Source organism: Clavelina lepadiformis, chromosome 1 (assembly GCF_947623445.1).
Source record: "Clavelina lepadiformis chromosome 1, kaClaLepa1.1, whole genome shotgun sequence".
NCBI classification, from domain to species: Eukaryota; Metazoa; Chordata; class Ascidiacea; order Aplousobranchia; family Clavelinidae; genus Clavelina; species Clavelina lepadiformis.
The window spans coordinates 19,771,424-19,797,633 of record NC_135240.1 but is presented as its reverse complement, the minus strand read 5'-3'; the positions used below and the strand labels follow the sequence as shown (position 1 = coordinate 19,797,633).

General features: G+C 35.7%; 1 protein-coding gene and 1 long non-coding RNA gene across 4 annotated transcripts; one reads left to right on the top strand and one right to left on the bottom strand.

Moving 5' to 3' along the window:
* Positions 1-214: 214 nt before the first annotated feature.
* Positions 215-26,210, bottom strand: LOC143444226 (uncharacterized). Of its 3 annotated transcripts, none has more exons than XM_076943391.1 (15): positions 25,939-26,210; positions 21,622-21,884; positions 21,340-21,502; positions 20,734-20,961; positions 19,035-19,137; positions 18,364-18,550; positions 18,043-18,127; positions 17,825-17,963; positions 17,717-17,757; positions 17,165-17,624; positions 16,651-16,752; positions 15,519-16,182; positions 14,629-14,837; positions 3,213-3,374; positions 215-2,412 (listed from the first exon to the last, which is right to left on the bottom strand). In XM_076943391.1, exons 1-15 carry the CDS (start codon positions 26,110-26,112, stop codon positions 1,613-1,615), a joined length of 3,780 nt encoding a protein of 1,259 aa, XP_076799506.1. In that variant the 5' UTR covers positions 26,113-26,210; the 3' UTR covers positions 215-1,612. The 3 variants fall into 3 exon arrangements, with proteins under 3 accessions (XP_076799506.1, XP_076799513.1, XP_076799522.1); XM_076943398.1 differs by having other exon boundaries at positions 14,629-14,831; XM_076943407.1 differs by lacking the exons at positions 21,622-21,884; positions 25,939-26,210 and having other exon boundaries at positions 20,734-20,945; positions 21,340-21,481.
* Positions 5,125-14,802, top strand: LOC143444246 (uncharacterized). Its single transcript, XR_013113695.1, has 4 exons — positions 5,125-5,420; positions 11,069-11,142; positions 13,608-13,786; positions 14,670-14,802. It is a non-coding gene; the product is annotated as an uncharacterized LOC143444246 (long non-coding RNA).

The window sequence follows — 26,210 nt, the reverse complement described above, 5'->3', positions numbered from 1 at the left end:
CTCTTAACCTGACCGCCATCATTAATGGGCTGCATGCCCTACTTCTATGGTGAAATATTCATTTTCTACAACGCGCATTGAAGGCAAAAAAAAAACAGAATAGAAAACATATTATTGCACGGGTACTTCACGATTATTCTAACTGCTAAATAGCTTTGTAATGCCTTACTAACCTACTGTACAACTATCGTATAATAATAACCAACACTATATGCATGGTAAAGCCATTGGTTAAATACATAATTAAAATAAATGCGATATAAAAGCGTTTAAAGCAAAAAAAATGGGTTGCAGAAAACGAGGTAATAGAATCGTACCACCACCACTCCCTCTGCCAGCAATGACATATGTAACACAATATAACAAATACACGGCATAAATGACTACAAACAAACAAAAAAATTGGTACCGCAAGTCGTTCACTTTATCATGTTGTTTTAAAAGTAATATGAACTTCAGTTTTTACAAATTACAAGAAACATAATAAGGTATTCAAATTTGGACGCGGTAAAGTCTACACGGTTAAGATAAATCGCCTCACAAGTCTAACATACAAAACCGGCTTACCAGCAGATGCTGACAAGCGACCCAAGCAAAAATGACGGAGAAACATCTGTTTACCGAACATATTCAGGGTTCAGCAAAAAGCCTGATCGTTTACTCAGGAAGTACAAATCACATTAACAATACTACGAAAAAATTTAACCAAAAAACTCACAAAATTTCAAAATGTGTGAGGTATTAGACAATGGAGACCAATGGAACAGCGATACAATTTAACTCGACAGAGCGTTTTGACGTGTTGCAGAGGAAACAAAAGTGCCCTGCATGTTACACAGCTATAAAACTGAGAAAGTTGAAACTAACACTTGAAAAGTCACTTACACGTAAAAGCTTTTGACCGAAACGTGGCTTATTGTCACAAAAACAAAATGCGAACTCGATATAAACCTGATAAGCTATAAACATGCATGTTTGCAGGTCAGCTATAAACATCTAAAAATGTTAAGCAATAAGAAAAAACACACTTAATGCGAGTCAAGCAATTTATGTCTTAATTTATCATATAAATACAGCAAAATATACACACACCAATTAATTAACGTTCAACAGTTATTACGAATTCTTGTTAGTTCTTTGACGCAAGCGTCCAATTAAACCAACTGCGTTAAGCACAATATATATTACGCATCCTCCAAACGTAGCTATTAAATTTCATGCATCTTACACAATCTTACCACAAAAAAGCATAAATTTCATCAGCGAATGTACGCTATATGACCACATTGCTCAAACATCTTGAAAACCTTGGACAAACTTGTAATGCCTAAGCTATATTACCAACAGTTTTATGCCCAACTCACGCCAACGCGTTCCATGGCATAAATTATTAAGTCACTTGTTGCTTGTTTGCGAAGCGTTACAACTATTCGTGACGCCTTACTAGAAAAATGAAGTGCATTTATGTACTGCTCATGTTTGGCACTTGGCGAGTATAACTAACTACACATAACTAATTAGTCACTTGGATGGATTGTTATTGTAATCAACAGCAATAAATGTACAAGAGTTTTTAAGCATTAGCGCTAAATTTTAGCTACACTTTGCACCTTCAGCCAGGAAGATTATTATTGTTGGGACGGGCCGGAGGCAAACCAACGGGTTGTACTGGCAAAGCAGTGTCTCCAGATTTGGAAAGCATTTCCCGTGATAGATATACGGCGGCAGGCTGGTTTTTGGTCCCCGAAACATTTGCAGGTGCCATCGATGTCCTGCCAGGCGAAGCAATCAAAGCGGATGTCGGTATCGGAATGCAGGTGGCATTGCGCACTGCGAGGGATTCAGACAGTGGCCCTGTTTCTCTTATCGCTAAATGCCGCCTCATGTCAGTGGAAAGATTTGACATTGGTATGTTGGTCGAAAATCCACCCGGGTCGGCAGTGTTTCGACGTATTGGCGTGCGTATGCCAAGCTGAGCCAAGGTGGCTTCGACTGGATTAACTGGGGCAAACGGAAAAGTAGTGATCGGTTGGGCAGCAGATACAGCAGTTGTAGGTACACCATGGCGTGGGGACACATTGCTTTTCCTTGCGCTTTGCTGATTTGAAACGACTACGCCTCTTTGTGAGATCACGTCCGGGAGTGCAGCAGTAGATGGTACCACTCTCATAATACCGTCCGGACCCACAACCCTCATAAGCCTAGAGCCAGGCGATATGGGGCCAATTGCAGCTGGAGGCCAACGTGGTGGAAACAACGCTCGTGGCGTTGTCTGATAAACAGGAACAGGCGGACAAATAGGTTGTTGATAGAGATACGCATCGCTGGTATGAGACGTGGTCGATGAAGGCTGCGTGAAAACCTGAATCGGAGCAACCCTGTCTTTTACATTCACTCGCTTTCGAAGGGGTTCTACCAAAAAAAATAACTCAAGTTAACATAACAACATGGCAAGGTTTGCGCCCTAAAACACAAAAGGAATAAACTAAATGTACTAACAAACACAGCGTCAGTGATAGAATCAAAAACTGTCATTTCGACGTTTTCGCTGAAAAACGTAGAGAACGTGTCAATGGAATTTGGTACCTCATTGGCATTTAACGATATTGACACAGCTTCACGTGAAGGGTTAGTTCTTCGAACTGAGCTAGTTAATAATTTACAATCGAATCATTCGTTACCTGCCTTTATTACTTTGAGCGAGTAGACTAGTTCCACAATACAATAACCACTACGTAATTCACACAAAACTAAAATAAAGGCTTAAAAACCTTGAAGCTATGTTTATGAAGCGTTCAAGGCGGAGGTTTTCAAATCGTTTTTAGGTCATAGTGTAAAAATATGGTGAAGAACAAAAAGCTTAGAGACAGAAGTAAATTGTAACTATTCTTAAATTTATTTTTGAAATATTCTCTACGTTGGTGTCCAAAAATGTCAACGCTGTTTAAAATTATAACTTTTTTTGAAAAATGTGCAGTTAAAAATAGTGTACGGCATGCATTATCTTGACTAGCATTAACTTCCAGTAAACCAGTCACTGCCGACCATAGTCTAAACTGAAGTGAGAGACTAACCAACGCCCCAGCAAATTTTCAAAGTTTCATGCTTTTAGAGCAAAGCTTTCAAACACGCTATGATGCAAGCAGCAGAGTAAACCATGGCAAGTTATTCATTTCTTGTTTGCCTGAAAGGCTCTATGACGTAACATGTACCTTCGTTATTATCGGGCTTCCTTTTTCTGACCCGAAGGTACTTTCCACCAGACGATTCAGTTCCCCCTTCACTTGGGTTATCGTTGGTCCTCAGTTCTTCCAGTTGTTCACGAACCGTTTTCTTTACGCGCGCTCCCATATAACATTTTCGTAGCTGAGACACTGCAAAAAAAATTGTACGTCAGAGCGCATTAGAAATAGACTTATTTTGAACCGTACAGTACACACAGAAATTCTTTTGTAAAACGCTGTAACCTGAGATAACAAACAAGTACTGTAGGTTCAAAACTAGCATGCAAATGAGGCGGCAAAAAAACAGTAAGTGCGCGCAGTGTTCGAGGATTTTTTTGTCAAGTCTCTCGTTCTGCAGTATTGAGTTGCCAGTCCGTGTCAAGCAGCCAGCTAGCCAGACAGCAAGTGACGAAGACTTATGTGCCTCAAGTGTTCAAAGTGAAAAAAAAACAGAATAAACATTGAAAGGCAGGTAGGTAAAGTTCCCTCGAGAAAGATAAGCGTAAACAAGATTTCGATATATCTCACGAAACGTATGAAGAACTTTCATAAGGAGAATATTAAAATGGATTAAGAAAGCTCATCGGCCCCGAGGTTGTTGGGACTTGGGACCACACTGTGCGCTATATTTAACCCTAGCTTTTATAAAATGTTCCCGCCTCACCGAAACTCAAACAACAACGCACATTCGCACACCGATTGACGTCACAAAGGAACAAACACTTCCGAAACTGGGAATCAAACGGTAGTACAAACAACAGAAAGATTCGGAAAAGAATTAAAGGCCTTGCCTTCAGTGTTAGCAAACTGGGATCTAGGGTAGCAGTAAGACTGAGAACTGAGCCGTTGACTGTTATATTAACTCATTTTCAAATCACAATGTTAATTGCAGGCAAAACTAACTATTAATTCTTAAGACTGACTGTACTCGATTAGTAAAGCATGTCATGCTGGACCCCAAAGTTTATCGTGAATATAAAATATTGAAGCATTAAAATGATCAACAGAGCAGAACACTTTCTTGTGACGATGGATTAATTAATTTTCAATAATTTCGCCCTAACCATTTTTTGTACGAACAGATTTTCGGTTAATGGCTGAGAACTCTTCTGTCGGTAACACAGCATAATACAGGTTCATGCACAAGATAAACCGATATTACAAACCATAATGAGGCAACTGGATAAAAGTATTGGTTGTTAAAGTCTTTAAAATTTGCATAAAAATACAGTTTTATCGGTAAGGTTTTGTACATACGTTCATTCAGTGGGCTGGGCAGGAATTATTTCTTTTGATTCAGTCGGTTATACCTGTAAGTTAGCCAGCTTTTACTTTTTATGGACTATCCGGTAGTTGCACTGGTTACGTTATTCTTGACTACTTTGGCAGCTTCTGTCTGCCTAAACAACTAACTACGAAAACGGAAGCAGTCAAGTAATGGTCAGCTAACTAGGCTATGTATTCATATTCCAATTTGTATATTGATAGGTACAATGAAAGTGCGTCTAAGTAGTTGTTTTTGTAATTTACCAACTCCTCAGTCAGTATCAATCAAATAACCGTACCTGTCGGCTTCAATAGAACATGATAAAACCGTTATAAATCGCAATGCGGTGCCATTCTTATTAGTAAAAATAGAACTTCATAAGCAATCAACAAAAAAAAACGTTTCTCGTTTTTCAATCCCAGTCAAACAATTAAATTATTTTGCCACTCAGCATTATGACGAGCGAACCTTGTCATAAAAAAGTTTCCAGAAGTGGCAAGGTCAGAAAACTATGAAAAATGTGTGCACTTTTAAACACATGATAGAAAGAGATATGCGAGGGATATTTAACTACTGTACATTGATTTTATTTGGGCAGACGTTATTGACTTGTTTCTTTCACTTGAAATTAGCTGTTGCATGGGACACTAAGTACGAAAAAGTTTTAAGTCCATTGAATTAAAAGACTGTAATCTGGCTAATAAACAGATAATACACCGTGTCCTTGGGTCAGCAAACACCGAAAGTGTGAAGACATTACCGCACCAGATCAAAGCTGCGCGTTTCCTGTTTTCATACCATGCCACCAAACCTACGCCATTTTGTTTTCTAACCGCAATGTTTGAGGGATGGATCTTCATGACAAAAAACTGGAACCATAGAGCTGAGCAATGCAAGGTGAGCTTGGAAAAGCAAAAAACGTCATAAAGGTAAAATTTGTATTTTGCTTAGAAAGAATATCAATCAGATATTTTTTAGTGCCGTTGGGGCATGCAATAAGCCCATAGAGTGTTTCCTGGCAATAAAATATAGGCTGCCAATATTTCACCGTAAAAAATCGTTCGTTCGAAGCTATTTTCTCAGTTGCTTGTTAATCTAGCTTAAATCTTATAACATAGTAACCTGAACCTAACCCAAATCTAACTTCAATAAAACTTCTCACATAGCTAAGATCAACTTTTCGCATACCCATTCTTCTAACCGAAACACCTATCTTTAACAACAGGCTGCATGAGTTACATACATTGAAATAGTCACTTCGTAAAATACATGACATAAGGTGCACCTTTTTATCTACGGTTCCTTTCGCAAGTCCTATGTTTAACCTTTCCTTAGGTTCTTATACTTTTACCCTCTATTTCTGGAGCTTGTATTTTTTAACGATTCCTTACCATGATAGCTATAAGCGCGCATTGCAATTTGAGTGGAGGTTGGCAAAGATTTATTACGTATTGCTTACTCTCAATCAATTTTCACATTTTGTAAAGATGTTAGATTCACTGGAACGTCTTGAATAAATTTATCGACCGTGGACACAAACACATTTATGCAATATAAATTTGTACGACAGAGGAATTATGTTTATCATAGGAGGCGAATAATTTAACGTGCATGGCTTACTGATGAGTGATACAAAATATCTGTCTCAAATTGATAAAAGCAGAACCACGTGAACCTTTCAAAAAATCAATAGCCCAGTAGCGCCTCCACCAAAGCTTAACGTTTGTTTGTTCATACGACCGCTTCGTCATGTCAGGTTATAATTGTTAAATTGTAATTAATTGTTAGTATAATACTAATACATGCAAGGCTGCCAAACCGTTTTAATGTGCTATGATAAAGCAAGTTTCATAAAAGCTATTAACTGTGCATCCTGTATGTTAATTAATGAAAGAGAACTTCTTGTCAACAAGCTCTTATCAACTTCAGGGCTTGCATGCAAATTACTGGTCTATTTATGCCTAACCTTTGCTTTTTATCGTAGAACTTCCTTGTAAAATGTAAATCAAAAACCAATTTATTTTTCCCGCTTCAGAACTATAACCGCAAAAAACATTAATATCTTGCGCTGCAAACTTTGGTATGCAGGCCAGGTATTCAAGCTTTGATGTCAACGATCAGTATGTTTGATCATTTCCAATTGTGATGCTTTATTAAAATTTTACGTTGGGAGTTAGGACTTGAATCAAATGTAGTTTCTACAAAGCTATTCTCTTTTACAATGTCTTAGGCTGCTTTGTTCAATAATTAATATACCATTTCGCAAGTTTACCAGGTGATGCGATGATACAGAAAATAGTAAGGATGTATGTTATCAGTTGGTCTTTCAACGTATAACAAAGCGGTAAACAGTGCAGGCAAACACCAGCAGAAGCCTCTACCGTACAGCTCAGCAGCATTCAGTGAGTGACTGAGTGGTAATAGAAGTATTAAAACCGTTACGTCATCGCAATACGTCGCCATTTTGACCAGGAAAGCTGTGTGGGATCGCACCAGCATACTATTTGTAAATAATACCCCAGAAACACGAGATTTGCTGGCAACATATGTCTAATCGCAAAAACCGGCAGTCGATTGTACGTGCACTAGATATTCGCATTTGAAGTTGTAGTACTTAGCACCCAGACAGAGTAAGGGGGCCGCATTTGATTTACGATAACCTCAGACGACCCGCTGGATTTGATGGTATTTCGTTTTTTCTTTACTTTTGAAATCACTCGGCAATAAAACAAGCGACCAATTCAGGAGTTATCTTCAAGCGCTATTGAGACGGTTACACCTTTTCAGTCAAGAGCAACTAAAATATAGTCTATAACTCTAGATAACAACTAGCTTTTAATGACTTAGAAAAAAGTGAAACCGGCAAGAGGACATACTAGCGACCCGGTCCCTGTTCAAACCAGTGGTAATTTCATTATATTGTGTAGTCTGTTTTAACTACTGGTAATTTCACGATTCTGTGCCTTCCTTGCATTCATAGTGTTCCGATGAGGATAAAAACGTCTGTAGTTACAATAATAGTAACAACAAACGCAGTAATACACGAGCACGTGCTGGTGTCCCGATCTTGGTCCCACGCGGCGTAACAACAACGCCTTTAAGTTACCCAGTTGGATAGTACTCCAAGAATTAAACGAAGAATTCCTTTGTCGAAACAATAGATGAATGTTGTCATATCGTAGAGTAAACCTAGCCTAAGATTTTTTTTCCTAGCTACAAATATTGGCCGTTTTTTTGCACGAGTAAAAAAGTCTCAAATAACTACGAAGAATAATCTCCTACGTGCGATTAAGCATGAACTGTGCAACTTGTATGTTGATTAATCACTGTGAAATTTCCGTCAACAAGCAGCTTAATAATTATATTAACGCTCCATGAGCAGTTAGATGTAACTTGTATGTAAATCAGAGACCAATTTAGAGACCTTTGCTTTCAAGTGTAATCCTTACTGCTCAAAAGCCAATTTGTTTTTCCCGCAGACCTGTAACCGCAGGAAGCATTTATGTTTGGTAATGCGAATGGACTAGACAGAATTTTTTGTTGATTTGCAGAATTGCGTTTGTGGTTTTAATGTGACTACGTAGCCTTCGCTAGAGCTACTTTTTAATTTCCGCTGGGATAGCTTCTGTTTTCAGATTGTCACCATGTTTACAACAGCATGACTTTTCGTAATGTTACCAACCAACGCAACTAGGTGAGAAGAAGATAAGTATAGCCTGAGTAGATTAAGATTTCAGCACACTGAGAAATAAACAACGCATCGGTCAACCAGCTAAAGTTTAGTTGAGTGGTCCAATGGTTCAGCCTGCTAAACGGTTGAGAGTGACTATTTTACCGTAAGTAGGTCAGGTAGACCGTTGTTGAAGATAGGCGGTTAGGTTAGAAAAATGGATATGTAAAAAGTAGATTTAAGCTATTTACGGTCTATTTTAAGGTAGATCAGGATTACATGGAAGATTTAAGTTAGATTTTAGGTAACTATGTCATAGCATTTGAGTTAGGTTAACAAGAAACTCAGAAAAATAGCCTTGAAGGTACAATTTTTCCAGTGATATAATATGTAACGTGCTCAACATGGTTCCTAACCTGAACACTGTGTAGTCTTGAGAAACAAAACATTTAACTTTACATTTTTTCCATCAGAAGCAGAAACACGCTCATTTCTGAACAATCTTAAACTAACAAAGTCTAAAATAGGTGAAAATGAAATAAGTAATATAACCCTTGATACTGTATTTAGTGAATAATGTATGCCATTTTAAAATCTGTTAACAAATGCTGTTAGAAGTGTTGTTTTCCTGGATACATAATTTTGTAAAATCTTTCACATTGCCAATCACGCATAAAACTGGTGGGTTGGTTTTGCTATCCATAGGTATACCCAAGACTTTATACTAAAAAACTTGTTGCTTGGTAAAGTCGCCTGAGTTTTCCAGCCTAACACATCACTTCCATTCAAATTGCTGCATTAGGGCATAAAGAAAGGATGTAAACAGCGCATTTACTTCGGGTAACCGTTGAAAGATGTCATGCAAATTACAATTCTGTATACCCTTTGTGATGGTAATACATCTTACTTTAAACAACTGACTTTCCTCTTCTCAACGTCTACAATGTTATACGCTTTTGCATTGCAAAACTTTATTTCAAAAAAAAGTTATATAAAAGCCTTTGCCTGCGGTAAGCAACCGTTGTGTCCACTATAATAACGGAACAAAATGGCTGTGGCTACTGCGGTAAAAACAAAGTGGTTTATAAGCAGCTTTATCAGCTTACAGTGTAAACCATAAGCATTTCGCATGCTTGTGGGTAAATTTAATTTGGTGCCAAATTGCAGAGTGTGGGAAAATTGAGTGGAGTGTGAAAATTCTCCATAAATCCAAAATGGTCATTTCAAACGCTTAAATATAACTTTGAAATGTGATAAGTATGTTTCAAAGATAGTCAGCATCGTGACAAGCTACTACTGATAACAGGAGCTGATCCAAAGATTCACAGTAGCCTATAAAACGAACTTATTAGGCATGTCAGTGTTTCCGAACCGAATAATTTTAAATAAATAATTTTAGCACTAGTAACAGTTTATTGTAAAAGATTTTTCCAGAAGCAAAAAAATATCATAGAAGTTGTATTTACCAGCAGTATGTTTTTGATTTTATTTAGTGCTTTCACTGAATGTAGTGAAATTTGTGTTACCCTACAGATTACAAACTTGACACAAAAATTTACAAGCTGAAACAAAGCCCGAAGCGACCGTGTAGTTAACTGTTGATCTTGCTGAGATTTGTAGTTTTGTGACATTAAACTCCGCCTTGCGCATACAAGAAAAATGTTAATAGCCGGCTATACCTAAACAATTATGGTGACACCTTGCAACATAGAACATTAGATATTCTTTAATAACCTTAATGCGTGTCGGGTTCCTGATTGATTTCAGGTTATTAGTCCCTGCAATAATTGTTTGATAAAAAACTGAGTTGGTGCGCTAGAAGATGGCAGTAATAGACAACGCCAATCACCAGTGCTTCCATCTCTGTTGTAACAACAGCTCTTTTCAACATGGATGCCGATCTCAATTAATGCGGAGTAATCTAACTTTCATTTAACCGAAACAGACACCGTAACTCAATTTTATTCAATGCAGTACTAATGCCCAAACTAATTAAAACTCTCAAGCTACAGTATAAACGGAAACACTGGTTACCGGCATTGTCGTGGTTACCATTTTCCATTTCCGCCTATGTCTATTACCGTCATTGTCATTACCACAGGTTTAAACGTCCCCGGTAAGCCATATGATTTATACGCTTCTGCATTTTTATACGGTCAGGAAAAATATGATATGTTACAGTCCAAGTTGTTGTTCAACTACGTGTTTAATCCAATTCATGTATATCGTTGTTTCTATACGCTAATTACGACATGGAAGTCAAGTGGGTTATACTTTCTTATGACACCAAGCGCCTGATTAAGACGCAGACTTACACGTAATTCACTGTCGAAATAATTAAAAAATATTTTTTCCAATTCATGTTATTAAATATGGTAGGGTTTAGAAGTTGGTTTAAATATTCCAATTATCTTCAAATATAACCTTATCACTAATCAGTGAACAGGAAATTTATAACAAAAACTACCCCAAGCATCACCAGAACATTTCGCTTCAGTAAGGAAGAAAAGTATGCTTTATATTTATAAAACTCGTGCATTAAAACCTTTTCAGATTTTGTAAGTCTAAAATCTAATTATAGGACAAGCATAGTATCAGATATAATTATCTATTATTACATAAACTAAGTTGATGTTGTCTGAACCGTGTTAACCAAATTTTAAAGTAAAATAAAAAAACAGAACATAGTTTGGCACTCTGAAGGTTAATTTTATATTTCTCGACATGAGCTTTCGCAAGCATAAGCTTGCCTCTTTAGATGTACATTTCCGAGTACACCTGAAGAAGCAAGCTTACGCTTCCGAAAGGTCGTGTCGAGAAATATAAAGTTAACCTTCTGAGTGCCAAACTATATTCTGTTTTTTATTTTACAAAAACTAAGTTGACCTTGCTTTGTGTTATGATCAGACTACAAGCCAGTTGAAATAGTCGAAACTTGTTGGAAACATTAGAAGCGTCAGAAGAATGGTTCTACACACAAGGTGTAAACGCGTAAACATTTATATCGCGTAAACATTTCTTGCTAAGTACACTTCAGCTAATAAAGCGATGTGGTCTCAAATTTTATTCGGAAATCAACAATCTTTTTTTGAAAATAGGCCACTTCGTATGTGATTCTTATGCATGGCCTCCTATTCGCCAATCCACATCCCGTGACAATAGTGACTGTCTGTAATTCTTCTACATTTACTTTGGTCCATATTGAAAAAAAATCCGGCGAAATATCTAATTTAATTAATTCCACCTAATAAAAAGTAGATTATATCTGTATATAATTTCAGCGCATGGACCCCTAAATTTTTGCTTCATGGCCATCCAGCAAGGAACCGTGACCCTCAGTTTAGGAACCACTGAAATAATAGTCGTCTATCTTTTTACCGGCCGCCATTTAACAACACCGAATCAGTATTTCTGTAAACACTCCGCTTATCTATTCTACTATGGATGAAAACTTTTGGAAACAGGTTTATACTATACGATGTTCTTACATTCACAATTCATCCGCATAAAAAGGCACACTACCACAACATTTTGTGGGTTGCAAAGCGGAAACCTTTCCGAACCAAGTTAAGCTCCTGAAAATGATTAAAATTTTCTCTGTCTATGGCCATGGAAAGCTTGATCTGAAGCGTTAATAGCTTATTTCAAATCTTCTGTTTCAGTATCGGTTTAAGTTAATTTGACGCAAAGACCTAAACTTCATTACTGTTAGTCGATTTAGATTGTACGGTATAAAACGTTACGCGCCATATTAGTTATAACGTTTATGTGAATAATGTCCTATAAAATGGCGGAGGGCAGCAACAATTCTTATATTGGCGACTTTTGTTTGACAATCATCAGACATAAGCGGATACAAAATTTTAGCTTGATCTTTCGGCACAATTTGCAAACCCATAAAATAAAACTATTTCAAAGAATTTTCTCCTTTTCGTAGCACAATTCCATAAAAGCTTCGTATCGCAAGTTAGTTATTATTAAGTGTATCTTATATGAAAGTAGTTTTACTTGAAAATTACATAACAAGAAAGTTCATGAACGGTTAATCTTATTCAGCAGCGACTATGTAAAAAAGTAGATAAAAGCCACAGGCGTAATACGTGGCTACAACTTACATTACAAAAAAGTAAACTTTCACGATCAATCCACAATGAACCATACTTTTAGTAGTATTTAATGCCACGATTACAAGACACTTTAGTTTCGTGCGTACTTTTATTAGTATTTCTGGAATAAAACATTTCCCGAAATAAAATGAGCAAACGGTTGTTGTCGGATTTGAGCGTAACTTTGTTTTCAGCATTAACCCAATTCTTTAACTTCTATCTACAGATAAAAATAATCTTCCCTTAGGCAACTGCCGGCAAAGCGCAGCAATGTTTTCGGAAAGTTAATTGCTACAAAAATTAGAAATTTTGGCAAATAGTGGCTTTTATTATACAGTATATAAATCTAGTAGTTTTGTGCAGTTCTAAACAACAACTTCATTTATGTTGCATCAACTAAACTGCACAAAATTGAGCGATTAAAAAGCAGGACTACATAAGAAATGAATGACCACCCGTCAACAACGGATTTGTGTACATTCTTAAAAGCTTACATGTTTGGCTTCGGGCCAAGCGTAGGTGTGGTGATAAAATTTAACTAAGACGGACGTCTAGCGGCCGCTAAGTATACCTAAGCATTTACAGCAGTGTTTCCTAAAATGAACGGTATGGCATGGTATGATGATACTCGACTGAGGAAAGTCTTTGCACGACTTAACCTTGGAGATGATTCCTTATCGCTCGAGCCCCGGTTACTGTAGCTTTTGTGCAAGCTTCGATTGGTAACAACTGGCAACTGGTAACAGATGCAGAGTTATAACGTTTTTAGTGTGTCGATGCGAGTTTTCAATAAGTAAGACTAACAAACTTATGGATAAAACTTGACTAAAAAAGCAAACAACTAATTGCTTGGTAGATAATAATAGCTGTTTTTTTCGTTAGTGTTTTGAGAATTTTAGCCCATTGGTTCTTACGGGCCCATGCGGGTCATTAGGTCAAGTCCATAAGGTGGGTTAGAGAAGCAATTTTATTAGGTCAACTTACTGTACAAACATGTTATCCGTAAATTTGTGGTCGTTTGAGTTGAATGGATTGAATTGACATGGCTAAGAAGATTGTGTAGCCATAGATATTTTTTTTCATATCATGTAAGAGAGTTATGGCTAGTGTGCATCATTCAAATGGACATGTTGCACACATGCACATTTTCACCATGAGGTTTTTCTTGAGTTTAAAAGTAACATTAGTTACAATTAGTTAACGGCCTGTACATAATTTCTATATTTTCTAACTTTGTATAGACATGTTGAGAACATAGGACTGTTCATTGATTATAAATGAATTATTTGCACCACGTGTAGTTTCATTATTCTGAGGGCACAAATGCTTTTTTTTGACAGCTAAGTGGGTGCTAATGAAAAAAGGGAAACACTGATTTGAAGTTTCACCCTCAGGCGCTGGGAAAACATAAAAGCAACGTCTTGTTTAAAGAGTTCATTTCACTGTTTTATCCAGATTTTCATCGAAGTAAAATTTCTGATGTTGTATTTCGCACTTGCAGCAACTAGCAGTTACTAAGGTAATAATAATGATGTCAAAACCAATTGCTTTAAACGATAAAGTTTAACGATTGTAAGTTTAGAAATAACTCAAAATTCTTTTTATTAAATGATGTAAAGGTTAAAACACCACAGTTTGTTGCTTGCTTTAACTTAACTTGATTTAAACTGACCTGCGTCGCAAAATTGAGCTATTATTTTAAGTTGTATGAAGCTGATGATATTCTAATGCAGCAGGCCATACTCGGCTCCCAATTTCTTAGGAGGTAGTATGGGCATTGCTTGATGACATTTTTTTGTGTAGTTTTTAATTGTTAGTTACTTAATTGGTAACGAACACTGCATCTAACAAGCGTAAAAAGATACTGTTATCGGGAAAACCGGCCAGTACGGTATTGTTTGTATGGCTTTCCGATGGTCTTTGCTCCTTCGATGCGTCGAAATATTTAAATGTTTGTAAATAGAGACAAGGACATGTCCATGTACACTTAGTGGTTCTTGTAGACTAGAGCCAGATATGGAACCCAGTAAATTTGGTACCAGCTAATACGCGCTCGGCTCTCCACATAAACCGTATGCGGTGAGACAAGATACTCAAAAGTAAACTGAGGATAACCGCAGACTTGTTGTTCACTGTTATGTAAAGCAGTTCTCCGCTCGTAAAATTATCCTACTTTCTAAGATCCATTTTTACAAAAGTTAGCTGGTTTATATGTTGCAAAAAATTGATTAGTTTAATATACAATTTTAACACAAACAAACGCAGACTTGTTATATGTTACAAACGTTTTATTTGTGTATTTTATCTATAGATTGTAAGTATAATTCACTATACATTACCGTATAAACGTTTAGCACTGACCTGGTATTCCAATCTCATGCAACCTCTTGTGCTCTTCATAGATGTTCCGATGACGAAAAAGCCTGCCGCATCCTGGCCACATGCAAGTTTGACCACCCATCGTCCGGCGGGGCTTTCGCGAAAAGGGCTGGGACGTCAGGTAACCCTCGCTACTTACGTTTTCCGGAGAAAAATCTGCTGCTGATGTTGCTGCCGCAGTTCTCCTGTTGCTTTCATGCAAAAATATATTACATGATAAGGAGTTAAAAATATTTCTGTGGAACATTAGGTTATTGGCTATATTTTTATCAATAGAAAATACTGTATAGATGTAGATTAAGAAATGGCTGACACAAACTATTGGGAAAGCTAATGCCAGTGCCAAATAGCATATGAAATTCCATAAAACTCGAAAATCTAGCAACTGCTATACAGTCTAGATTATAGTCTGTTAACCTGTACGCTAAATAAAAGCAGCATGATGCTTAGCTGCAAAGCTAGCAAGCGTTTTGATGTTGCGACATGACGCATTGTTATATGAATTTCAAACATGCATGTCTATATTTTCTTGACATGGTGGCAACAAATGCTTTTTCGTAACTTAACTCCACTCTTTACTGCAGCCTACGAAAGCTTGCATCAACATGAAAAATTGATGCCATTTTAACCTTTCCGCGAAATCTGATTTAAATTACTTTCAGCCGGGTTTAATTGCTTGACGATTATTATTGAAGGTTACTGGGGTTACTTTCCACAACTATCCTCCACTGCTTTATGTTTTTTTTTCTCATAAAATAATTCCACTTCAACCTGCCTTTAATGGAAAACTTGCTTGCTGCACTGATATCAGCATGATTGCTGGTCTCAGAATATTCAGGAATGCTACATCAGCTATTCACAACTGAACATACCTATTTGCTTCGAGTAGGTTATTGGGCTGTTTGTTCGATTCCACCAGATCATTTTGACAATTGAACAGGCTGCCATTTAAAGAAGTATTTGCAGCTTTGGAGGGTAGCTGGCTAAGACTACAGAGTGTGTCAACTGCCATTTGTGTGCCCGCATCAATTTTGAATAACACAATATCGTTTTTCTGAGTGGATGAGGATGTTCCTGGGTCAGTATTTTCGTCGGAGGTCTTATAATTTCCTGACAGTATAGAATCTGAAGTTACAGGACGGGGAACAGATAAATCAAGAACCATTTCTTCAATGTCATTACTAGTGTTTTGATCTTCAACAGAATAGATAGATGCTTCGGATATCTCAAGCGCATCAGGAGATGTTGATGATGGAAGGGAAGTTGTTGACATATCAAATGCTTTCTTTTCACTGGACCACAGCCGAGCGGTCGGAAAGCCACCATCTTCATCTAGTTCATTTTCAGAACACTGCTCCACCTTGACTTGTTCATCGTCTTCGTTATCGTGGATTGTTGCTCGAGAATCGCTGCCTGCCCAAGGTGTGAGTGTCACAAATGGAGGTGAAGTGTTTTTGCTGCTGTTCTTGGGAGGAAGAAGGTTTCTATAAATGGCACGAGAAACGATTGTAGAATTTGGTACAGTATCTGCATCATCTGTACATAAAAAATGAACATGATGTTACTACCAATCATTCAAAATTTATCCATGAAACCAGCAATTATGGCTGACGTAAATCAATATCAATGGATTGTTGTTAAACTACAGAAATGAAAGTAACTTGCATTGTTGCAAAAAATTTGCCTTAGATAGTTTCAAAGAATCTGTTTTGACAATTGGCTTGAGCAATTTTTGGTACTTTACAAATGGACCTTTCAAATTCCATACTATTTTCTGGAAATGTTACTTTTGTGAATGTTACTTAGAACTTGAAAAACATTTTAAGTATGTTTGAAGATATGAAGTTTTGATATTTGTCTGTTCATAACAAAGGACATTCTAACTAGATTTCTATATGACAAGCTGAAGTGGTTCAGAATGAGATCTTAGCCAAACTTCAAACTTCACAAATATTCTAGCGCTCAGATTACCCATCCATTATTCGATTAACCTTTTCATTTTACCTGAATGGTTTGGAGTTGGCACATTTTCCACATGATCAGTGACTTTCAAGTCAAATGTTGATTTTGGCAAATCTTCACATTTTTTATCTACTTGGAGTTTACCTGTAACGAATGTAATGGATATAGAGTTTAATTATCACATCAAGGCTGTGTATCTAACAAAAAACAGTAGTTTTTATCACAGGAAAACATAGTTTATAGAAATTAATAATCATAAAATTAAGGTGTTATTAAAATATTATCATTCAAGGGCAGCAACTCTTGCTTGCACAGAGCTAAACGATATGAATCTGCATCATGTGCATTGTAAGTAATAAGCTGTTAAAAATATACTACCCAAACTTCAAAAAGCAGCCCAGTGTTCCTTTTACTGTTGCCAAATAACCAATTTTACAAAAACAAATCAATCTGCAACAATCATCGTTTCCCTTTCATTCTATGCATTAACTAACAAAAAACAACACTGCACATTCATCATGTCAAATATGGATATATGGTAGGAGCTAAGGCTTACTGGTTGCAGAGGATGGTGATGCCATCTGGTTACTTGGAGAAAATGATAATGCCTCCATTGCCGAAGCAGCTTTTTCAAAAGTTATTATTTGTGTTTTACCACAGTCCATACTATGTGTTCGAGATAAGGAAACCGCTACATTTGGGGGTTTTACTGGCGGAGGAAGACTTGAACATTTTACAACATTTTTCTGTGAACTTGTTTTTTCATCATCAGTTGAACATTTAGCCTTATTTGTGAGGTTTAATGGCAATGGCATCAGCATGCTGTCAACTACCACAAGTCCAGGTGCATAGGCTTTCATTAGGGCAGCTGCATGACATGGTGTGCTAGACAGATCAGTGGATGATAAAACTGATCTATCCGCACTCCATGTATCGCACTCGCTCTCCTCATCACTGCTTATTTCAACACTGTTGCCCTGCTCATCTGAAGAATAGGCGTTTGGAGATAAATTCCTCTAAAAATGCAATGATGATTTCATCAGACATTTTACATCAAAAAAATACAAATGTAAAACTGAAAGATTAGCAAAGAAATTATGGGACATACCTGTAACTGAACTGGACTGAAGTTAAAAGGTTTCTTGTAACCTAACAAAAATAACAAAAACAGTTATTTTACCGTACATTAGATGTATGTTTTGATAAACAAACTTACCAGAAGCATTAGCTGCTGGGGTGTTCCCACTATATTGTTCGGGTGTGATTGAAGAAGGCACAGCCGAAATTACAGTGGACATGCCCTTGCCAGAATATACATTTGTGCATGTAACAACCGATCCATTTGTTAACCCATTCTAAAAAAAAATCATCACATTACCATTATTTTTTTGCAGGCAAGCATGACATACTTAATCATGACAAAATAACCCTCACTTGTATTCGGTTGGCGTCAGATGTTTTGGTGATAAAATTTGTAGCTGATATTGTGGTTACTGGTGTTTTGATGCATGCATTTGATCTATTCATAAAACAAATAAACATTCTGTATAATGCAAATAAACTCATTTAAACAAAAGCTTATTCATGCCAAAATATAACATGATAATATAATACGAAAACAAATTATTAATCAAAAAAAAGTTCAATTTTGATCAATTTGATGCAAAATCTAATGCATTTCTCATTTTACACAATAATCCTGGTAAGTTCCTCAGACAAACAGAATCAATAGAAAGGCCATACTGGGTAACATACCCCAGTGGGCTTGCAGAAATTATTGGCGTCTCAGGTAATTTTGCCAGTAGTTGCTGTACTTCTTTAGGAGTTGGTTGTCTTGGATTATTGTTCATTAAAACAGGCAAAACTGACTGCAACTGAGAAGCACTGGGAAGGTTGCTATCAGTGACCAGGGTCGCTGATAATCGTCTGGATAATTTTGGTTCTGCAAAAATACAACAGCACAGTCTTCAACCAATGCAATTAAAAGTGGCCTTATAATTCATTGTGGATAAGAAGTTAAGGTTTTCAATATCCTGGGCCAACGGCGCTGACGAGAGTAGGTGCCAGTTTCTTTATCTTAACCGTCCTTTGCCATTGGCATTTCACCTAACCATGTTAATTCACCCTGGGAGGTGGTAAGATGAGCTTATTTGAAACTCTACAACACGAAATATGAACCTGGATCTAAAGACTACCAGGTGAGCGCTTTTAACCACACAGCCATTGGCTTTCATCAGCATAATTATCGCTAAATGTATGTCATGGCAAAGCATCAAAATGGCAATATATGGTGAAAAATACAGTGATGTAGCTAATGCAAAACTTTGAAACACAAAATGGAATCAAAAAAGTCATGATCATTGGTGTATTAACTAAAAAATGTACATAAATGTGAGATATTGACTTTGGGACTGGAACTAAGTTACCTGGCACATGGTGTGGTAGTGACAACGTTTTAGAAGGATGCACCATCATACTTTTAAATTCTGCTTCATTGATGCTACCAGCGGCAATGATTTGCAGATTGTCCTGCAAGCATCACAAATTTGTGAAGAACTGTATTCGAAACTTTATTAAAGTAAAATATGATTACACAGAATAAAATTAGATTTTTCCCATCAGAAATATTGGAAACAAGAAATTTCTGTCATAGATTTACTTCATGAGAAATTCAGAAAGATAGTCAACTAGAGCTTTGATTCTTTTATACAAGAAATAAGAATTATTTTGCAAGCATTGCAGAATTTTTTGTGATGTAGCTTCCTTGTTTCCTCATAGTTTCCTTGTTTGTCAGGTATTTTGATTAAGCCAAATAAGGTTAGCAGATTTTGAATCAGTTCAAATTTACTTACATAAATATCAAAAGCTAAATTACAAATTCACATTCTTTTAAATCTAAATCTTTTTCTTATTGTAATTTCCTTGGTTGTAACTTTTTATGAAAGTAGTACCTGAGCATAAAATAGGCATGTCTAAGCACTACCTGTATTTCAAATAACTCAAACTTTTATGAGCACAGCACCCATTATTGGGACCACTTTGTTTTATCGAAACATGTCGGTTTACAAAGGTATTCAGATAATCAAAATCTTGCAAGAAAGAATCTTGCAGTGAAACCAATTTACATGAGATAGCATGCATTTAGGACTACATTTAAGACGTGAAAAAGACTGTAGCGAAAATTCAATTGCGTTCAAAATAAATAATTCAAGTAAAGGAATTTAGTTTTCTATTTCGCGTGTCCATTTCCAAATTGCCATGTCAGACATGGAGAGCTAGGTTTACGAATTAAAGGGGAAAAATACATGGGAAAAATCAGTTTCATGTGAAATATCATGGATTCCGGTTTATCCTTGTTTGGATAAACGAGGTTTACTGTATATGCCATATTACATATTACCATACTCAACTGATGTTATTTTTGGTAGAAATGTGAAGCAAAGTCATACATGCCAATGGATCAAAACAAATCTATACCGTGTGTATGTATATGTGATTTATTAAATATATTAAACCATGTATATACATATAACAACAATATATACCAATTGTCTTGAAATGTGATTGTTGGTGGTGATCAATTTCAATTAGGCTATTGTTGAATTTAGTAAAATTATAATATTGCAAATAGTAATACTAACCGGTTCTTGCATATAAACAACTAAAGTGAAATTAAGTATACTGTGTAGTGTGTACTGCACCCTGCTTGTAAGTAAACTCATGATTGTGTTACCATAACAGAGAAGCCAATCCAACTGATCACTATTAAATATAGACTTTTCTTTACAGTCCTTAAGATGAAAGGTAGCAAGCATACGTTTTAGTAGCAGATAAATGTCACAATCATGCAAATGTCTACATTGCTTATTAAGTGAAAAGCAAGAAACTTACCCTCAAGCTATAGCACATAAAATTTCCATATTGTTATTATTTCTTAACACTATAAATAGACAGAATATCGCACTACGACCTTCTTGCATATGATCATTAGAGTCAATGATATCTATTAATATCATTACCATAGTCATTATTATCAAATTTATTCAAAGTAACTAAATCAAAGTACAGAAATATACATAATACGCAATAAAATATTTATATATACAGAAATTATTTAAGAAATACCTGAAGAGGCAAACCCAGTTTTGAAGGTTTAGGATGATCAGATACAAACGATTTTGCATTTGTTTCTTGAGCAGATGTATGTTTTTCATCTGGTCTTGCATAAGGAAATCCATTTTTTAGCATAGAGCCGTTCGTTAAAGGGTGTCCTTCTGTTGGAGCCACAGTGGTTTTGCTCATACGAAATGATGATCGTATGAAACTTAAGCAGGTTTCTACAACATTTGTCATCTATGATGCAATATAACACTATCTATGTTACATACATTTATTTGGCCATTAATTAATTTATTTGAATTGCTTAAATATGCATATATCGCCAAAACCACTTGCAATTATGCAAAATTACGTCCCTTTCAAAAATGAATTCACTGGCAAAATATGAAAATAAATGAAACTAAAACAAATTTCAAAGATTTTGTATATATCAGCATCTTATTAAAATTGTATATTATTTATGTTTCAATATTGAATTGAGACTTTAGTTATGCAACTAAAACAGCTGCGTTTACTGAAAAATATAGGAACAATATTAGCACAGCAGAAAATAAAATTTTGTTAAAACATGTATAATAGCAAAGTGTGCACAACAAACATGCAATATCCCACCTGTAAACATGTCGCTGCAGACAAAACTTCGCTACTGTTTTCGTCAGTAATAGCAAGGCTACCTGAATAAATGTAATTCAACAGAATTTCAAAACCAGTTGGAGTCAATGAGGTGAGATTTAAAGCCGTAGACTCCCTTGAAGCTGCATCAGCAAACAACGCTCTGCGCAAGAACAAAAAGCAAACTTTTAAGCAAACAATAGGCATTTCGTCACATAACAAAAGTAAAATATTGTAAACTTTATTGTGGTATCATTTATATATATTTCGCAATAAAAATACCTGAAGTAAAGACTGCAAGCAGCCAGAAGTGGCTTGTGAGCCTTAAATGATCGATCACGGACATGAACTGTAATGTCGCAAAGAAAACCAGCCTGTCGTTGTAGTTGGAGCAGATGTAAAACATATTGAGCGTGGAGTGCACGCTGGGTATCAAGACCTTCATTTCGGCAATCTTTTGGATCTTTTATAACTACATCTCCTAGTGCCTTGCCAGCAATGTTGTCTGAAACTGCTGCTTCTGGCATTATGGACTTCTGTGTAGCCTAAGAATTATAAAAGGAAACTGTTGATATAAATGTTTTCAACCAGTGCTTCAAATTGAGCTCAGTATGAAAGCACTTCAAATTGCAACCTTTGCAGTTAAGCGGCAATAATTCCTATTGGTTCTTAAAAAATAAAACCTTTTATTGAGACCTAGTAACAAACGTCACTAATGAATTAGGTCACATGCTTCATTAAGCACTAATCATTTCCTGTGGATAGCATAATTAGGGCCCAATATTTTTATTCTTTATTCAACAATTTATATCAACAAATCAAGTATACGATTTCCACTGAAAATGAAATTGGAACCTTTTTTGTTGCTCTTAATTCTTGATAAGTATCTAGCAGCTGGCTATTCATACCTTGCCAATGAAACTTACGCTTGAATTTGCTTGGATAAAACAGCTAGGTCAATGCCAATATATTGCTTAATGATTGTCAGTCAAACAAGCTGATACAAGCCAAAGTCAAGAGACAAACCAAGTAAACCGAGAAATCTTTATGCAAGTGCTTGTAAAACCACTATTAATTATAAAAAAAACAGTTTTATGCAAGCTACGGGCTAATCGCTAAGTCTACAAGATGTCTAATTAAGTACTCTTCATTAATAGATGCCCACAAAGTTATTTAAATATCCTGCTGCACATTTTCCTGTTAGAATAAGTTTTCACTTCAGTATTAAAGCAAGAAATACTTGTATTCAACGAAATATCTGCCAAAACTGTTTATCCGAGCAAAGATTTATGCTTACATTGCGCTAGCCATTCACACAAATGGTGCATCGACATAATACACAAAAAAACAATATCATACTTGTTTGAATGAATACATGAAACCTTAAGTTTCATGTAATTGTAGTAATCTGAATAGCTGCTCACAAAAAAGAGTTCGTACCCTATTTTAACTGGAAGTTTGAACAACTATGGATTGATCAAATTACATTCTCCAAAAGAATCAGGGAAACCAAGCTACAACTGTGACTTTTATTTATAATTTAAAAATGAAATGCAACACCAACATGAGCAATCTTTTATCTATTCCAGTTCACAACAGTTTGGAGCTTTATTGTTTATTTCCATATTTTGATGGATGCATAAAAGTACTCATTCAAATAATTTGGATAAATGCTAACCACTGAATAAAATCCTTTTTTGAACTGGCAAAATGAACATATGATTTTTAATGAAGCCTTGATGACAGGTTGAGTGGATGGAACTTTAAAATGGTGTGTTAAGTTTTATAGTTTTAGAAGTAGTAAATCATTCTAAACACACCGAATTACATTAAAGAGCCAAAAATACAACCATTTCAAAATCAATGAAACCAGTTAATATTCTAGAAATTACTATCAGTTCATCCAACAGAAGGTAACTGCCTAGAACTAGGTTAAAAAGCAATGTTTACCAACCAAATATCAAGCACATTGTAATATTATTATTTAGTAGCTCAGAATTTCACAGTAATATAAACCCGTTGAAAAGTTAATTATTGAAAGGAAGGTTAATAATTTACATACAGTTTTAATGTACTTTGCCTCTAAGCTAATTTGAAAAAAATCTTTAATCTTCTTGTGTTGGTTACACCAACATGTAATTTTCAACATAACACAACTAAGATATGATTTTCCACATAGTCCAACTGCAATAGTTAACTGGGACCTGCTTGAAACTTTCTGGTGTTACTTTCTACAGCAAATCAATGTATTTATAGTCTGCAAATATAATTAATAAATATAGTATAAAAATATCAGCGAAAGCAACACATCTGTATGCCAAAAAGCTATATAGACTGTGTAACTTACTGGTATTAAATTGAGCTGACTTATCATTATCAGAGTATCAGTGTCATGTTTTCCATACTGTCTTCATAACTTAGACATTAAAATGTTAATTTCACAATAACCTAATAACCCATAAATCACATGAAATGCAACATCACTTGTTCCAGGCAACAAGAATCTAAATTTCAAGTAGATTTCTTTCCACAAATTCAATGGGAATCCTCTACTTCCAACATTTTCCTAGTGCATCCATGTTTAAGTGGACCTCAGAAGCATATTTATAGATGCTGCTCCAAAAAAAAAATTGTCGTACATGGCAAAACCACTTTGTTACGCTCCCTCTGACGGATGGAACAGGTTTTAGTAGTTGTGATGTGCCCAAAGTTTAACAGAAGTAGTTGCAATGTGTCCAAAACTTGATTTCAACAAATGTAGGTCAATTTTGGGATTATATTGAGTATTGAGTCTTTACAAATATTGGCTCGAATTAGGCCTAGTCTTTTATAAACTCGTCAGAAAATGGTTCAAGTCAAGCCTTTGGAAACAATTACCCAAAAAAAATCGCTGAATCCAGTCAAGTCACAATTCTAATCCTTGTTGTCTTAACAGAATTAAAAATTTCTGAACGTCTGTTACAGCCTAACAGGGGCAAGTCTTGAAACAAGTTGACCTCAAAGCAAACAATAGTTGTCAGAGGTACGTATAGCATGCAAAGAAGAACAAATTTTTTCAACAATATGTAATAATTAATTCAGTTATTAAAGAGGTGGCGCAAATTATGAAATAACGATGTGCTTGGTGGCTGGGGTTTGAAATAATTATGAAAGTAGTAGAAGGTCAACCATACTTGATTTCTCTGCTTAGCATCTACCCTCTTCAGAATAAACACAACAATCTGAATCAAGTAAGGCTTAATTAACGTGAGATATTCCTTAATTAATAACACAAGATGAACTTAAGTATTTTTTAACCATACCTATTTTGTGTCGCTCACAGGAAACATTCTATTCATGTTTTGCTCCAAACACCAGCGTCATGCACATTGTTTTACACATTGTGATGTCTTAATTGCTACCATGTATGTCAAATTAGCACCACATTTGTGTATTTTTGAATATTATTAACACTTTTGGCAATAATTGCTTAACCACTAAACAACATTGAACAGTTTTTCATTCGGAATATTACATACTGATAAATCTTTTACGATTCAAGGAAAATTGTTTTTGCACTTGCCCCTGTAAAATCCTTAAATTCCTTGTTTACAGAACTACCAACATTTTATGAAAGTAGTTCTGTCTGTTTAATTTATTGCTTACTCTTGATAGTAAGTCGGTGGAAGGTTTTCCTAACATTGCAAATATTCCAATGTTGTTGAACGTAATCTCATACTTGCATACTAAGAACATAAACTAAAACATTTGCAAAAGCATAAACTGGGTATAAACACATATGCTACTGAAAAAATGGTAACCATTTATCATATGTTTTGCATCCAAACCCAATACATTGGTTTAATTCAAATATTGCTGCAGACTTTTGATTGAAGACCACTTTGCCATGTGATTTAATGAAGTAACAACATGTTTATAGCAATCGATTAACTGGCAACGAAATTATTATCTTTCAACTTTACTAGCAATGAGGTGTGACCTGGTCGGGCATCAGTTACTAGCAGTATTGGTATCGCTAGATTTTAAGCCGTTGTATCGATTGGGGATTTGACAACTTAAAAGCAAAAAACGCATTTAAATTGTAGACAGAGAAAACATAGTTACAAAATATTATCTGACTGATATTAATTTGCATACCAATGAGATACAACAAAGTGAGGAGTCACAACAAGGCAGAAATGAAACAAAAATACTTGGAATTTGTAAATAGTTCTAAATGGTTCTGGAAGCAGAACCAGCAACGTACCAGAAAACAACGGACTGTTTTGCTTTCAATAAACAAACTAAAAGCCATGTTATTATTACATCAAAACCAGCATTATAATTATGTTTGTGTCTACATTAACATCTAAACCTTGGTTCCAAGAAAAGTTCATGTCTAGTTTGTTTGCAATGGAGATGCATTATTAGCTAATGATATTTCATATATTGACCGGTGAAATTTACTTTTACTGAAGAATTCCTTAAGTACATTAAACATAATCTGTGTCATACGGATATTTATTGAGGTTTTGGGCATTTAAAACCGGATGCTTAAATGTATGTCTTTGTTTCATTTTACAAACAACAATCATCGTTAATAATCATAGGAAAACACACCTGTAACCAGACATTGGATTGGACTTGATCCTTTAACAAATCGCTTCTTAAATGTGGATTTCCCAAGTCAGACTGCATTGAAGATTCTGCAGATGCACGGCCACTAGCATAGTTATGTGGATGCAAAGCTGCGTATGGATTTTCAAGCAATCTCAACTTCAATGAATTCTGCATTTTTTGCTGATCATGATTTACCCCGGCGTGGATGAATACACAAGTTTAACCATCGTTGAAAAAGTACATAACAAGCATACGCATATTACGTTTAACTA

What these genes read in the sequence shown, in the direction of transcription:
- LOC143444226 (XM_076943391.1), bottom strand. Translation starts at nt 26,112, where the DNA reads ATGCAGAATTCATTGAAGTTGAGATTGCTTGAAAATCCATACGCAGCT. An exon ending in TCAGTCCAGTTCAGTTACAG is followed by an intron (nt 17,625 to 17,716) that starts GTATGTCCCATA and finishes TTGCATTTTTAG; the next exon opens with AGGAATTTATCTCCAAACGC. An exon ending in ATCACCATCCTCTGCAACCA is followed by an intron (nt 16,753 to 17,164) that starts GTAAGCCTTAGC and finishes CATTCGTTACAG; the next exon opens with GTAAACTCCAAGTAGATAAA.